Source organism: Trichoderma gamsii (genome assembly GCF_001481775.2).
Source record: "Trichoderma gamsii strain T6085 chromosome Unknown Scaffold_4.2, whole genome shotgun sequence".
Classification (NCBI taxonomy): Eukaryota; Fungi; Ascomycota; class Sordariomycetes; order Hypocreales; family Hypocreaceae; genus Trichoderma; species Trichoderma gamsii.
Window position 1 is genome coordinate 1,409,667 of NW_020171341.1, and position 14,047 is coordinate 1,423,713.

Genomic DNA, 14,047 nt, shown 5'->3' on the forward strand with positions numbered 1-14,047 from the left:
ATCTCTGCATTGGGCATGTATAACCCACGTACTAGTTCAAAGTCACCAATAAACAAACAAAGAGTTTGTAGCTCATCATTAGCCGGTTTGGCTGAACCAAGTAGCAGAAAACCATGAGCTTTGTATAAGCAGCGACAGTTTGAGCAGCATGAAGTTCTTCGCTGGACGTAGCCTCTATGAAAGAGACTGTCCTTTTTCGGGACCAAGCATGGCGGGATTTCTCATCGGCAGGAGGCCATAAGTCAGTCATATCCGTCCAAGGCTCCACCATAGGAGACGACTGCGCCCCAGCGCAGCTTTGAATGGTCGACGATATCAATCATTAAAGGCTTGTCGGTATTCATTGCTTGGATATACTCTATTGATAACATACTCAGGTGGCCCCGGTACATGAGCTATGGGGGACAGCCGTATTTGCTGCTCATGATCCATGTGCTTCCGCGCTGTCTCCGGCTTGAAAGCAGCTAAGAGCACCAGGCGGCATCTGTTTCATGGCGAAACGAGCTCCGGATTGCCAGTCGAGAGAACTTTGATGTTGAAAGCCCCGTCCGATCCTCAGTACTGCTAAACAGAATCCTCATATCATGTTTTGAGACCTGGCAACGAACAAACAATACCAAACCGAGTGCTAGCGACGAATAGAATCTAGCCGTATCAAGCGTAGTATCAACGATAAGCTGCTGGTATAACCGACTTACTCAGACCAAGTTCTTCACTTTTCACGTTCATTCCGTGATCCTGAGAGGTCTGAGGGTAACGCCTTTTCACAGGGAGACGTTGATCTTGGCACGATTGGAACAATAAATTTGGCCGGACCCCTTGTCGAAAAGGTTTTGACAGGAGAAAGCACACCAAAATGTCAAGCAGCACATGGCCTATTAAAATATGATAAACCTCCTTTAGGAGGTTGAATAGTCGCCGGTGACAGCGGGTCGATTTTCGATGGCCTATTCACCAGACACCAGAAGATTCCGAAAACCCGTAAAAAGAAAAATCGTCAAATATGACCAGTTCAAGCCCCGGGTATATATTTGTGAGGCACCTGTCATCTATTATATCCCAATCCAAAGAAGAAGAAAAAGACAAATGAAATTCCTTGTTGCTCGCAGCTTTCAAATGCTAGGCAGTGGATGTTCGTCATCAAGTTGAATATCGAAACTTCGTCACAGCCATCGTGCTACGTCGGAGCATATTGGCATCCGATAAACGAAGTAATTGATGAAAAGACTATCTCAAGAGCGCTTAATCTCCCACCTGCTTTCGACGACAATACGGTTTGCTCCAGGGCGGTCCAGGGCGGAAGACGCTTTTTGAGGACTTAGGTTCGTCTCGCTTGCATTTGGACTTTGTTCCTCTGGGGCGAACACTGTTGCGGCATGGTTTGTATCTTCGCCATGGTCATATATTGAGTGCAAGGCGATTGTGTCGGGACCTGGTTGTTTTTTCCGGCTGGAAAGCTTCGAGCCTGACTGCCCTGATCGCTCAGACTGGTTATAATTGCCTAACTTGCTTGCGCCTCGCGTTTTGTTCCATCTCGCAATAAGGGGGCCCAGCATGGGCAATGACACGCAGATGATACCAAGGTTGACTTCGAGCGTCGAAAGGAAGTCCACCCACACCATGGTGCCTGTTATATTCGCCAGTTCCAGGTGTGTCAATGTGATAATTCGGGCGACGGCGACGGCGGACACCCTGTCATATGTGCGGTTAACCCTCCATGCCAGCCACTTCAAAAGGAGAAGAAAGAAAGAGATTAAGAATGGATCACATACAATAGGCCAATCAAGAAAATCGCCGATAGCGACAGCTTCATCTGCTTTTTCGTGTTCAACGTCCAGATCGTGCGCAGTGGAAGGGTGAGAACAACAAAGTCGCTAATGATATTGTAGACGCCGACCGCAATGAATGCCGAGACTTGATTTCCGCATTTGCCTCCTGGAATGGCAGGATTATAACTCGCCGCAAAAGGATGACAGAGCAGGAGAAACATGAGAATGTTGGCCAATGCCCACACGGAGATGAATGCAATCACAGTCTTTGTTGCAATTCGCATATGCTTGTTTGGGAAAACTCGGAGATAGAAAAAGAGAACGCTGAGTTTCACGGTGCTAATACACAATGTGTATATCAGCGCATACGAGAGCGTCAGTTGCAAGATGATGACAAGATTCGGTAACGTCTCGGTGATAGGACGGCCAACCCCCATAGGCGCATCTGTTCATGCCAGTCAATAGTTGTGTCATCAGGGATTCGAGGCCGTTTCGGCAGAGCAGAAGCCTACAAAGTCCTTGAATAACGAGCATCCCAATGCCCTGGGGCACCGAAAAGAGGATCAAATAATCATCCCACCAAAGCTTTGCGCCAGACATGAACCGGGCAAATAGTCGAAGGCCAACTACGAAGAGGGCTATAAAGACGAAGACGCAGTTGACGATCAAGTGGTTCTTGACTATCGTCATTATCGGAAACGTTACCGCCTGCAGCGCCATGTTGCCGTTGCTGTTGCTGTTATTGCTGCTGCCGTACTTGCTGCTGCCGTTTTTTCTTCTTCAACCACCATCCATTTAAACACTACTCAATCTCAACGGCGACAAAAAATTGAGTAAGCGACGTAATATAGTAGTTAAGCATTGGCCAAGAGGTTGCTCGACACAGGAAGGCGGTTAAAGCAGAGCCCATCCCTTGTGGAAGGCATAAGCAGGATCGGCAACCAAGGGTCAGCCTTGGCTTACATCTCCTCCCTGCAAGGATCGAAGGAGTGTTTATAAGTTGAGTACGGATCATGAGAGAGCCGGAAGCAGTTGGCTGCACTGCAACCCCTTTCAACTCGGGCCAGGTCCGGGTGGGGGAAGCGAAGTTTGCGGTGCTCAAAAGGGCTTCGATGCTACTACACCACGAGAAGCAGTTGTAACAGTACTCCGTACTCAGAGTTGTACTCAAAGCTGTACTGCTACCACTCGCACAGTAAGCGGCCCTTTAGGCTGCGACTTTTTGCGTTCCCGTATCTGACAGCCCTCCCCGGCTCTTCATTTCTGCAAGAACCGAATCCGTACAAATGCCCGCATAATTGGGTGGGGGGCTTTTTGTCTTTTTCTTTCCCGCCACATGTTTGACATGCCCGGCAAAAGTGACAAATGATGCAGATGCTTGCAAAAGCGGGAACGAAGTGCCGCCGGTTAGATTGTATAAACCGATGGCATCCCGCAAGTGGCATCCCGCTAGTGGTATCGGTGAGTAGCTTTCTTGACCACCACCAGCTTGAAGCAGTCCAGAAACTGTGTTCTCAGCGGAGAATACCAACCGATGGGCTCTACACTCCGTAACCCGTGCTTGAACTGGACCAGACTGGATCCCTGGTATGCGGGATCCTACTCGCATTTGATGTTGCAGCAAATACGGGTCCGATGCTGCATTCAGAAGCACGAACAAGGATATCTTCTTCCCGGCCAACGGTGAACCAGGATCTTTTTCCGCGGCAATACTGAAATGCAACCAACCCGCCTCAAATTGGGTATTGCGTACATGTGCCGTGAGCAATTTATTCGTGCGCAAAGCACGTTGCAGCCCCGTTCAAATTGGCCACTCTGCAGCTCCTTGTTTCACCGTGTTGAGTAGGCAAGGTTCTTAATGGATTGCTCAACCACATGCATGTAAGAGTATTCCGCATCATGAGTTAGTGACTCTGATCTCTCTCCACATAGGGTGATGGAGACTAGTGTTCGTGCGAGTGCTCGCAAAAGCACCCAACAGCCTTGATGAATATCCCAGTTCGTTTTCAAGGCCTTTGGGACACATTTTAAGAAGCGAGAGTTCCCCAGTTGAGTCCCCTGGGAGCATCAACCTTATTAGAGGTCTTTCGAACTATCAGGCAACTTTCATATCGTTTTGCAGTCGTTTGTTATCTAGAAACCAAATATGGGTTCCGCTCCAGAGAATTTCGACTACATTATTGTAGGAGGTGGCACTGCTGGCTTGACAGTCGCAAATCGTTTGAGTGAAGATGCGAACGTCAAGGTACTAGTGCTTGAGGCGGGTCAAGACCACTCTCAAAATCCGCTCGCTCTGACTCCAGGTCTTGTTGTTGGCATGTATGGCAAGCCGGAATATGATTGGAACTTTAGCTCAACACCTCAGGTGAGTGAATACGTTATGGCTCCTTAGTTGTCTGTTGTTGTTATTTTTCACTAACGCCAAGCTTTCCAGTCTGGGCTGAACAACCGGATTATCAACCAGGCTCGTGGCAAGCAGCTGGGAGGATCATCAGCACTCAATTTCATGATGTTGCTCTACCCTCCTAAGGGCAGCCTGGACGCTTGGGGCAAATTGGGAAACAAGGGCTGGGATTATGATTCTCTATCGCCGTACTTGCGCAAGTTCGCGACGTTTCATGTCCCCCCTCAAAGTGCCAAAGACGCTGTTGGCCTCAAGTACCACGACGATTCAATCATTGGCGATGGACCGATCCAAATTTCCTACGGCGAAGGCTTCGGAAAGTCAAATACGGTCTGGATGGAGACTTTCGCTAAACTTGGCCTGGAGATGAAAGCCGACCCAAGACACGGCAAGGCCCTGGGCGCATTCCAGCAGGGTGCCAACATTGATCCCGCCACTCACACGCGAAGCTATGCCGCCAACGCGCACTACACTCCTGAGATTGCGAGTAGACCAAACCTGACGGTTCTCACAGAGACAGTTGTCAAGAAGATTGTCTTTGATACGTCAGGAGCTGAGCCTGTTGCAACCGGTGTGCTCGTCAGGACAAAAGAGGGCACCGAGCAGACACTGAGTGGTGGTGAAATCATCCTGTCGGCGGGAGCTCTCATGTCACCCCAAATTCTTGAGCTGTCTGGTGTTGGTGACAGGTCGCTTCTTGAACGCCTGAACATTCCCGTTCTCGTTGAGAACCCAAATGTCGGAGAGAATCTGCAAGATCACCCCATCTCAACCCAGGGATTTGAAGTTAATCCCGACGTTCCATCGAGTGACGTGCTCCGTGACCCAAACGTTCTCAACGCACTTATACAGATGTTTCAGGATGGAGGCAAGGGTCCCCTAGGCCAGTCGATCATTAGCGTCGCATACTCCTCCCTCGCTGATGGAGAAGGTGTCTACTCTGAAGATGCAAGGAAGGCTTTGTTCGCCTCGCACGATCAGCACGCACAGACTCGGGATGGCAAACTCCTCCGTGAGCTCCTTGAAGGACCCAACGAGCCGGCTGTGGAGTACTTTTTGTTCCCCGGACAAGTGCATACCGTCCTTGACAACCCAGCCAGCATGGCGGATTATCTCTTACCGACAAGCCCAGAGAACTATCTGACCGTCATGACAATGCTGAACCATCCCTTTTCCCGCGGCAGTGTCCATATCACTAGCGCAGATGTTGACAAGCTCCCAGCCTGGGATCCCGGCTTCAACTCGAATCCGCTTGATTTGGAAATCTCTGCACGCCATATTCAGTTTGTGGAACTCCTTCTCCGGACATCGCCGTTCAAGGACCTTTTTAAACCAAACGGCGCTCGTATCCCACAGGTCAAGGGTGATACTCTCGAGAATGCTAGAGAAATTGTCAAACAGAGTCAAGTTAGTGACTTCCATCCCGCATGTAGTTTAGCGATGAAGCCAAGAAACCAGGGCGGTGTCGTAGATGACAGGCTGAGGGTGTATGGCACTAAGGGATTGAGAGTTGTTGATGCTAGTGTCTTTCCTATCCAAACCGCGGGCAACATCCAGACCATGGTCTATGTTGTCGCAGAGAAGGCTGCGGACTTGATCAAAGAGGATAGGAGGTCAAAGGCTTAAACGGGGCCAGATCTGGTATCAGTTTTGACAGATAGCAATCTGACTACGAAGTTTGCCGAATCCTACAGGAATTAGTAATTAGTCATGATGACAATGGCCGGAATGTGGGAGGGCTAGGTATGAACTAGCAGTAGGTAACTAAGTAGAAACAATTGCCATACCCATTCTAGCGGTCGGGGGCATCTCATGATTTTACAACGGACAGCTTTCTTATTCTTGCGGGGATTATGTGAAGTGAAAGGGTCGAAGAAAGAGAGACTTGACTTACTTTGTTCACGGCGAGTATAATGAAATGCTGATCCCTTACCGAGTATGGCTCTCTCGGTCCTTTGGGATGCATGCCCTGCATCAGTAGAACATCTTCTATGTGGAAAGTGCTCAGTGCCTCAATTGACAAAACGCCGGCGTAGAAAGCAGTTGTCAAACTACCCAGTCGGCGACAATGGAACTCTTGAAGTCCCAGGGTGTCTGTGCGAGTGCGACGGACGGACGGTGCTTTCTTTAACCATGGCCGGGGTAAATCAGCCGGTTCCCGCTCTTGTCAACCACAGAGTATTCACTCTCTGAACGAATACATATTCTCTCTCAGCTGGTTCAAGCGACGCAAGGAGTCCAAAGGACAATCTTACCCGGCTCTCCCCAACTCAAAGTCAAAACAGACAGCGTTTACAGGCCTTAGAGCTTCTTTCTGAAGCCTTACAGTAGATAAACCGTATGCGAAAATGCGTATCGATGAGAACTTGCCTGTCGAGGGACACGTTGGTGTCGATGGGCGATCGACCAGAAAAGTTTTCGAAATGGTATAGTCAATTTGAACTTCTAGCCTTTTTCAGGATAACCTTGCGGCAATTGTCAGCCGGTGACAGTGACGCGAATGCGGCTTGCCCAAAGCAGAAAGGAATTTGGTATATGCATCCTGGCATTACTATAGTAATCTTTTTGCTCAACTTCGCAGGTGACTGGTGATAAGGCACGAAGCTAAGCCCATATAGATCTAACAGCCGTTTGATCTTCTTTCAGTATTGCCGAGAGCCTCTATTGGTGTGGATCGCATTCCGGCGCACTAGCTCCGGCACAGAAAGAGACTAAAAACAGGAGAGGGTTAGGCCATTGTCCACCGGTGGCTTGTTTGATGTAACCATACGGATTGAAGGTTGCGGAGCTTTGCTCCCTACGGAGAGTACTTCAGCTCCCGATTCAAGTAGGTATCGGTTGCATCGTCATATGTTTGTGTGTTTCTGCGAACTGATCGTTCGTTGTGGGCTTTGCGGTGACCAACTGTATTCTGATTGGAAAGGGAAAGGGGCGTGGAGATTGTTACTCATGCGTGTTCATTTTTTGAGGTTGTTGACAAGCTGGTAAGATACCAGAGATATCTGTTCGGCTCAATTCGTCTGTTTCATAATCCATCCTTAAATCGGTGATCAATCTGCTGCTCGTGTTCTTTTGAACAGCTGGCTAAAAGCCAAGCAATTATTTTCTCTCCAAGACTCTCGATTGAGATGCTGTACCGTCCTCTTTTTCATCTCCTGGAGTTTCTTCTTGAACAACTGCGTCTGTTGCACTTTCATTCTTTCATGAGATAAATTGACTGAATAGCCAGCCCCCTTAAGGTTCCTCCATATCCTCAGCACCATATAGTATATTATATTTATATCGATCGGTCGGCCGCCCGCTCGTTGCCCCACGAGGTGCTCGTTGGTTGTTGCTCGCAATTCGGTTCTCTTGCGGTTCGATTCTTTGACTCGTTTACGCTTCTTGTAGCTCGACGCGCTCGGTTTGTCTCTTGTGTCTTTGCTCTTGCACGCCTCTTGTTGCGTGGTTCGTATACGACTCTTGAGGCTCGCCGTTCGTGGATCAGCTCTTACGCAACTCTTGCTGACTGTTGCTAATGATTCGATCCTCATACTTCGGTGCTTGCAGCTCGATACCTTCGCTAAGCCTTGCCTCCACCCTCCCCTTCATCCCCGTATAGTATATGTGTATGTATATTATCCGATCGATCGGCCGCCCGCTCGTTGCCCCTCGAGGTGCTCGTAGTTCGGTTCTTATAGCTCGGTCTCTATAGGCTCGATGCCTGCGCTTGGTAGTCGTTGCTCGGTTCTCGCATCTTGGCTCTTGTGGCGCCGCTCGTATACGATTCTGGTGGCTCGACGCTCGCATCGGATTCTTATATCTCAATTCTCACGTGTTGGCCTCAATCGCTCGGCATTTATGGTTCGATTCTTGTTCGATTCTTGTTCGATTCTTGTTCGATTCTTGTTCGATTCTTGTTCGATTCTTGTTCGATTCTTGTTCGATTCTTGTTCGATTCTTGTTCGATTCTTGTTCGATTCTTGTTCGATTCATGCACGATTCATGCATACAAATCTTTGAGCTCAACTCCAGTGGCGCGGTGTCTGTGGTCTGGCTTGTTCTCTTGCTCGGTAGCAATCTTCTTCTCGGTCTGTCGGTGCTTTTTCTCTTTGCTGCTGGTCGGCAGCGGCTGTAGTAGTCGGCGATCGTTCGCCGAGGCCTCTGCTCTGAGAGTCAATACCGTCATGAATCAGATGGAATGTGGTATATATGAAGTTGGACCGTATGAACTCATGTTGATACTTAGGGATTCTGCTTCTTGCCTGGAATTCCCGTTATTTGGCAGTTTGATGTCAAAAGACATGATCTTGGAACTTATGATGCTATAAATTGTGCGTTAGAGTGAGTAGCATGCTGATAGAAAGGATAAGGCTAACCTTGATACGTATTGCGGTTACATCTGAAATCAGACCTGCTTATCACAACAGAAGCTAATAGCTGATAGAACACGCAATTGCAATAGGTCAGCAACTCTATTCAGGGGAGGCAGGGGAAAAGTGACCTGTATACAAGCAATAGAGCTTGAGAGCTTGAAGGGATCTAGTGGTTTAAGAGAGCGTACTACTTACTACCAGAGCGTCAGTAGAGCTGCGAGTGTGTCATGACTTACGAATAACCAACCTCTGCAAAGGTATTATTCCGGTTACCTAGCTTTTTCTTTTTCAACGCCAATAGACTTTCATTTGTTTCGGTGCTGGCCAACTCAATGTAGCTGCTTAGTGTTGGATGCCAAGGGAAATCACTTGCCTGAGCACACCGACCATCTCAGTACCAAGGGAGCGGTAACCTAATTTCAGTGATAGACCAAGAAGAAGAATATGGCATTGTGATAAATGGTGACTGAAACTTACCAAAAGCAGCGTCAAAACATAGAACTGGAAGAGACTACCTCTATAGAGAGAACCGTGGTGCGTGACAGATTGCCATTGTTCAGGACGCAGAGATGACCATTATCAATGTTGATATTCCACGAGCAGCATTCATTGACAAAACAAGCTTACCAGCAGATGCTGAAAACACTGTTTGGCTTTCAAGGCTGTGGTTCGCCCAAAGAAGCACTGTATGACCAACAACCAGATCTCAAGCTCACAGCGGCGAGGGGAAAAGGCCAAGGCACAATGATGGTGAAGCTAGGTGCATTTGGCAGCACAATAAAAATATTCCCTAAGATAACATGTCAGAAGTTGCTCGTTCATTCTATTTGCCTTTGGTACTCACCTGCTAAGAGAGCAAGAGCCCATCAAGCAGCCAGCGTCGGTCGTTTGTAGTTCTCGAGACCTGATGGGCTGAAGCTCTAGCGTCAATAACTCTAGTTAGGTGGCGAGTAGTTCTATCAGTCTCAAGGTCGATATTCGCGAGTGATTTGATCTTCCGCAAATGGCTTTGCGAGTCTCAAAAACATTTGATGTCTTTCCACATGGCCACTGGGGACGTGCTGTGAATAGCAGGGCTTGGGAAGGCAGAGTTCTGCACTTGCAAGTCTTCAAAGAGATGCCCAATAGCGACAGCGATAGAATCCGACTATTCATGGAGTCAGTCCATTTGAAATGGACCTCTAGAATGATTGGAAAGGTACTCATCTGGTTACACCGTTCTGCTAGCACGACAAGGCTTCTGAACAACCAGCAACAAAGACTACATGAAGTCGAAAATGAGAGGACAAGAGACAAAGAAGACAAAACAAAAGTATCAATGCAAATAGAGGCTTGAAAACTTGTTCTGATGCTCAAAGGCCTCACCGTTCTCGTTAACCTTTGATGGCAGACACGTTGACGGGCGTGGATGGTAGATGGGATATATCATGTCTTGAAGTGAAGCGAGTGGTTTGGAAAGAAAATGTTGCCCAGAATATCAAGAGAATTTGCGATCCCGTGCGGCGGTAATCACGTGTGGCAGAAAACTGCCGACCATCGTTCTTTTTGTCGAGGCTGGTCGATAATATCCAGGTTGCACGCATTAGGAACGCCAATGCGGAGTGCCTAAAAGGAATTGGGGGTATCTTTGGATTGTTTAGAACACTTTAAAGAGAATTATTGATCAATTGTATGCGGTTTGGATGAATTGAAAGACTGTAAAGGAAGGAAATGAACAAAGGGCTGCTGTTCAGGGGGGAGGGACAGCCCCTAACTTCAGCAGAACAGTAACTCAACAGCAGGCATAGGGCTAACACTGATACCAAAATACCACGAGACGGGAGTTTATAGGCCTATGCAATAGCCAAAAACAGCTATAGGCAGTCGAGAGCCATGGTGAACCTCGCATTTTTGGTCGTAGATCCAACAGCTGCTATCCTTCAAGGGAGCGGTAGATGCTTTGCTGTTGAAGATCAAGGCAAAAAGATCCCAAAGGATGACTGTGTGTGTGTGTTCAATATGAATATAATATAATACTGACAGATGGAAAGTTTGCGGGTGACGTCGATCTAACTATATTTGATAGAGGATATGCCAGCTGTTGGCCATCAGACGTCAAACGCGACTCGGCCGGCACAAGGATTATCGGACAGCCACATTACTTCCAGATTGGCGATTTTATTGCAGAATTGGCCGAATATGCCAAAGAAATCTTCTCTAGACCGAAGGTATGCTTCAAAGCATCAGAGCTTGGGCGGAACTCCATCCGAGAAAGGCGACTAGAACATCCTACCACACCACTTCTACTCAATAATATAGCATATTGCTAACGAATATTTTACGGCTGGTATCTGGAGAATCGCATTAGGACACCGAAAATACCACACGTGTTAAAATGAGGAAGCATAAGTACGGGTAAAGAAAAAGCAAAGGTAATTTGCATATACCGAAAGAACTAACATAGCTAGCGTACACACAACCATTTGTCCCATTATTATAGAAGTCTCCCACAGAGTTGCGGATCTCAATAGAGTCAGAGAAATTAGTACTCGCCAGCGAAATAAAAGACAGCAAGGTATCGAGAACAAACAGAGTCAAAGAAATGGTATCGAGAACAGTCCGGAACAAGAAGAAGAAGAAAACCGTGGATTAAGGACGGTCTTGGAGAACGGTATTAAGAAGGGAAAAGAGGAAACGAAAAGCCCCGGTAGCCGACAAGCGCCCAGAAGATAAACCCAAAGAGAAATGAGAAAGGAAAAGACGACTCTAGGAAAATCTAGAAAACAATCTAAGCCGATCCCCATGTTGGCCACCCACCCACCCGCATTAGCCATGGGGACGGCGAGAAAATGCAACCGCCTAAGTGCTGTGCCCAAGGGCTCTTGGGGCAATTATTTCTACCACACGTCAGTATGAACAGCGTATGGAAACAAGAAAACAGGGAGAACCACTAACCAACCCAAATGCAGTTTCTTGTTTATACAAGAAAAGAAGGAAGGTTTCCTAATCTTCCAGCTGTATAAGTTTCCGGTGCGTCACGCTGCCATAGTCCACCACCTCCTGGGCCGGCCTGCAATCCACAGGCCTATACTCAGCGCATTTGAAGATGGCATCAAAAGCTTTTGAGCTTGGCGGATTGTGTCTGGATCTAGAAGCAGAGGGATACGAGCGAGAAGAAGACAAAGGCCCCTCCCGCACAGCAATAGAAGAAGACAAAGGTCCCGCTCTCGCAGCAATGGAAGAAGGAAAAGAAGATGGCAAGGTAGGAGAAAACCTCTTGGCCTCATCCTCCCGGTGAAACATCTCAACCACGCATTTCGTGCCCATCTCGTCAAACATGATTCCGCAGCCGTCTTCGCTGAGGTCTGACGCAAAGGGAGCGCGCGGCTCAAACCAGACGACGCGATACCACAGCGAGTCCAGCGGGTGGTTTCCGACTTTGTCTTGCACAAAGTCGTACAGCTGGCCCATTCGAAGGCCTTTGTCCGGATGATGTGCGTCGAGGATGTAGAATTTGAGCTTTTGTTGGGACTTTGAACCATCATTGTCGTTGGGCGTGAACTCCATGGCGATGAAGTCTTGAATGGGGGGCTGCGAGACGAGCATCTTGCGCCAACTTGCGCCGGCCCGCGTGAAGCGATCTCTATCCAGGGCTATCTGGAGAGCTTCAGCTTTAGTTATGTCGGGCCTGACAGATTCGTACTTGTTGTAGCCTGTGTCCAGTTTCCTCTTCAGCTTGAGCTTGTTGTGCTTGGAAGTCCATCGCTGCTCGTAGAAAGATTCAGACCGGCGCGTGTAGCCGTAGAACTTGCCGCCGACGGGGAAGAAACTGCTGCGGAAATGCCTGACCAGCAGCGAATTCAATACGGGATATACATTGCCTGAGCCTGAGCCCTTCTCGCGTCTCGCCTGCGGATGGGGCTCGAGCGGCCGCGTCTCATCGGGGAGGAAGAAGAGCTTCCGCTGCAAGAAAACCGATCCGTCAACGACTTCCTTCCAGTCCTTGCTCACTCGCTGGACAGAGGTGAGGAGAGTGACCTCGTCGATATGGGAAAATACCTGCTCCAGAATCTCTGTGGAGTCCAGCGCTTTTTTTCTTGCGGCCCCAGGCAGGTCTGGAAGAGTCAAGTTCGGGCAGGCCACATTGATGAGAGAGCCGTCTTGAGTAAGCTTCACCAAGACACCGAGGGGACGGACAGGGACGGACAATCTGAAGCCACCGGGAAGAGGCCGCCAGGCAGGATAGAAGATGTCAGGTCCAGGATTGAACTTGGCGGCATTGATATGAGTATTATGAGGGTTCAAAATAGGAACGGGATGTTTCAAGGATCGAATATAATAGGAAGATTCATTGTTAGACGGGACATAGAGAAGAAGAGGTACGGGAGGGTCAGGCCCGCCGTGGTGATTTTCCTCGTCAACCTCATAGATTGTTTTCATCATGATGGCTGGCCGTTGGTGTTGATTAGTTGCTACCTAAATAGTAGTGGGCGGTGATCTCGGTGAGCAGTCTATGACAAAGTGAATGGGCTCTATCAAGGGAGGGCAACGCTGAGAGACTCAGGCTAGAGTTGAAGAACGGAGAGAGAGAAATGAAAGAAGGAGATGGATTCAAAAGGGAATAGACGGATGGGCGATTTGCTCGGGGGCCACCGTCTTATATAGGTAGCCTTGGTTAGGTCAGGGTCTCTACCATACGCCCTCCCATCTAATTCGGTGTCTTCTTCCACACCTTTTCGCCATACACTGCTACTACCTACCTCCACTGTAGCACTAGTAGGTGGCCAATAAGTATTACTGCTCGCTGCTCTGTACTACTTTCGGAATAAGCCAACATGTACTCTTTGCTTTTTCCTCTTATTTCTTCTGTTAGCTTGAGACAAGAATGACCTGGTGTCGGCTGAAGGCGGAGCCATCCAGAGCCAGCTACGAGCCTCAATTGGTTTGAAAAACAAGGCTGTATAAACGACTGGGTCTAAGCTGCTCTGCTTGTGCCGTCCCAGTCGTATTTTGTGGCTTTTTTTTTATCTCCTTTGGCTTCTCTTGTCTTCTCTATGTCTCTGCCTATGCATACTATAGCCGCAAGCCGCCAGACTATCAGTCAGTCAAGGGAGAGAGGGGAGCAGAAGCTGGCAGAGAAACAAGGTAGTTTGATAGGGCCCCCCTTCATCCATCCAGAGAGGCAGTCCATTTGAAGTATTACTCCTCCATTGCTCTTTCGCGAGGATAGGCCATCACCACACACCAATTTGTAATTTGTTTTCATCAATTTCGCCCCCCTCTGCAATACGACCTAGCGACCTGGCTGCTTGCTACTGGGCCAAAGCGACAATGGGGGCATGTAATCCTGGCTGGAATTGGGCCATTCGAGCATTGCATGAACATACAGGCCATTACACTTCGTAGAGAGGCAACGTAACTTCTTCTCTACTTGGGTTTTTTAGGCCTAGGCTCTTGATATTTTGCGTTCAACGAGAATCAATTGCTTTAGCGAGGCAGAGGAAGCAAGGCATGAACACGTGTCACGAGCAAAGCCCGCT

The 14,047-nt window shown here is 48.4% G+C and overlaps 3 protein-coding genes across 3 annotated transcripts; 1 reads left to right on the plus strand and 2 right to left on the minus strand.

The window, feature by feature from the left end:
- Positions 1 to 1,232: 1,232 nt before the first annotated feature.
- Positions 1,233 to 2,489, minus strand: TGAM01_v201883 (integral membrane protein; the record flags this gene model as incomplete). The annotated part of the gene is made up of 3 exons (XM_018808330.1): positions 1,233 to 1,692; positions 1,773 to 2,214; positions 2,282 to 2,489. 3 exons carry the CDS (start codon positions 2,487 to 2,489, stop codon positions 1,233 to 1,235), a joined length of 1,110 nt encoding a protein of 369 aa, XP_018658488.1.
- Positions 2,490 to 3,915: 1,426 nt separating this feature from the next.
- On the plus strand, positions 3,916 to 5,799 carry TGAM01_v201884 (aryl-alcohol dehydrogenase; the record flags this gene model as incomplete). Its single annotated transcript, XM_018808331.1, has 2 exons — positions 3,916 to 4,134; positions 4,204 to 5,799. The coding sequence occupies 2 exons, from the start codon at positions 3,916 to 3,918 to the stop codon at positions 5,797 to 5,799; spliced, it is 1,815 nt and encodes a 604-aa protein (XP_018658489.1).
- A 5,711-nt stretch (positions 5,800 to 11,510) lies between these two features.
- On the minus strand, positions 11,511 to 12,950 carry TGAM01_v201885 (F-box domain-containing protein; the record flags this gene model as incomplete). Its single annotated transcript, XM_018808332.1, has 1 exon — positions 11,511 to 12,950. The coding sequence occupies one exon, from the start codon at positions 12,948 to 12,950 to the stop codon at positions 11,511 to 11,513; it is 1,440 nt and encodes a 479-aa protein (XP_018658490.1).
- Between the last annotated feature and the right edge of the window lie 1,097 nt (positions 12,951 to 14,047).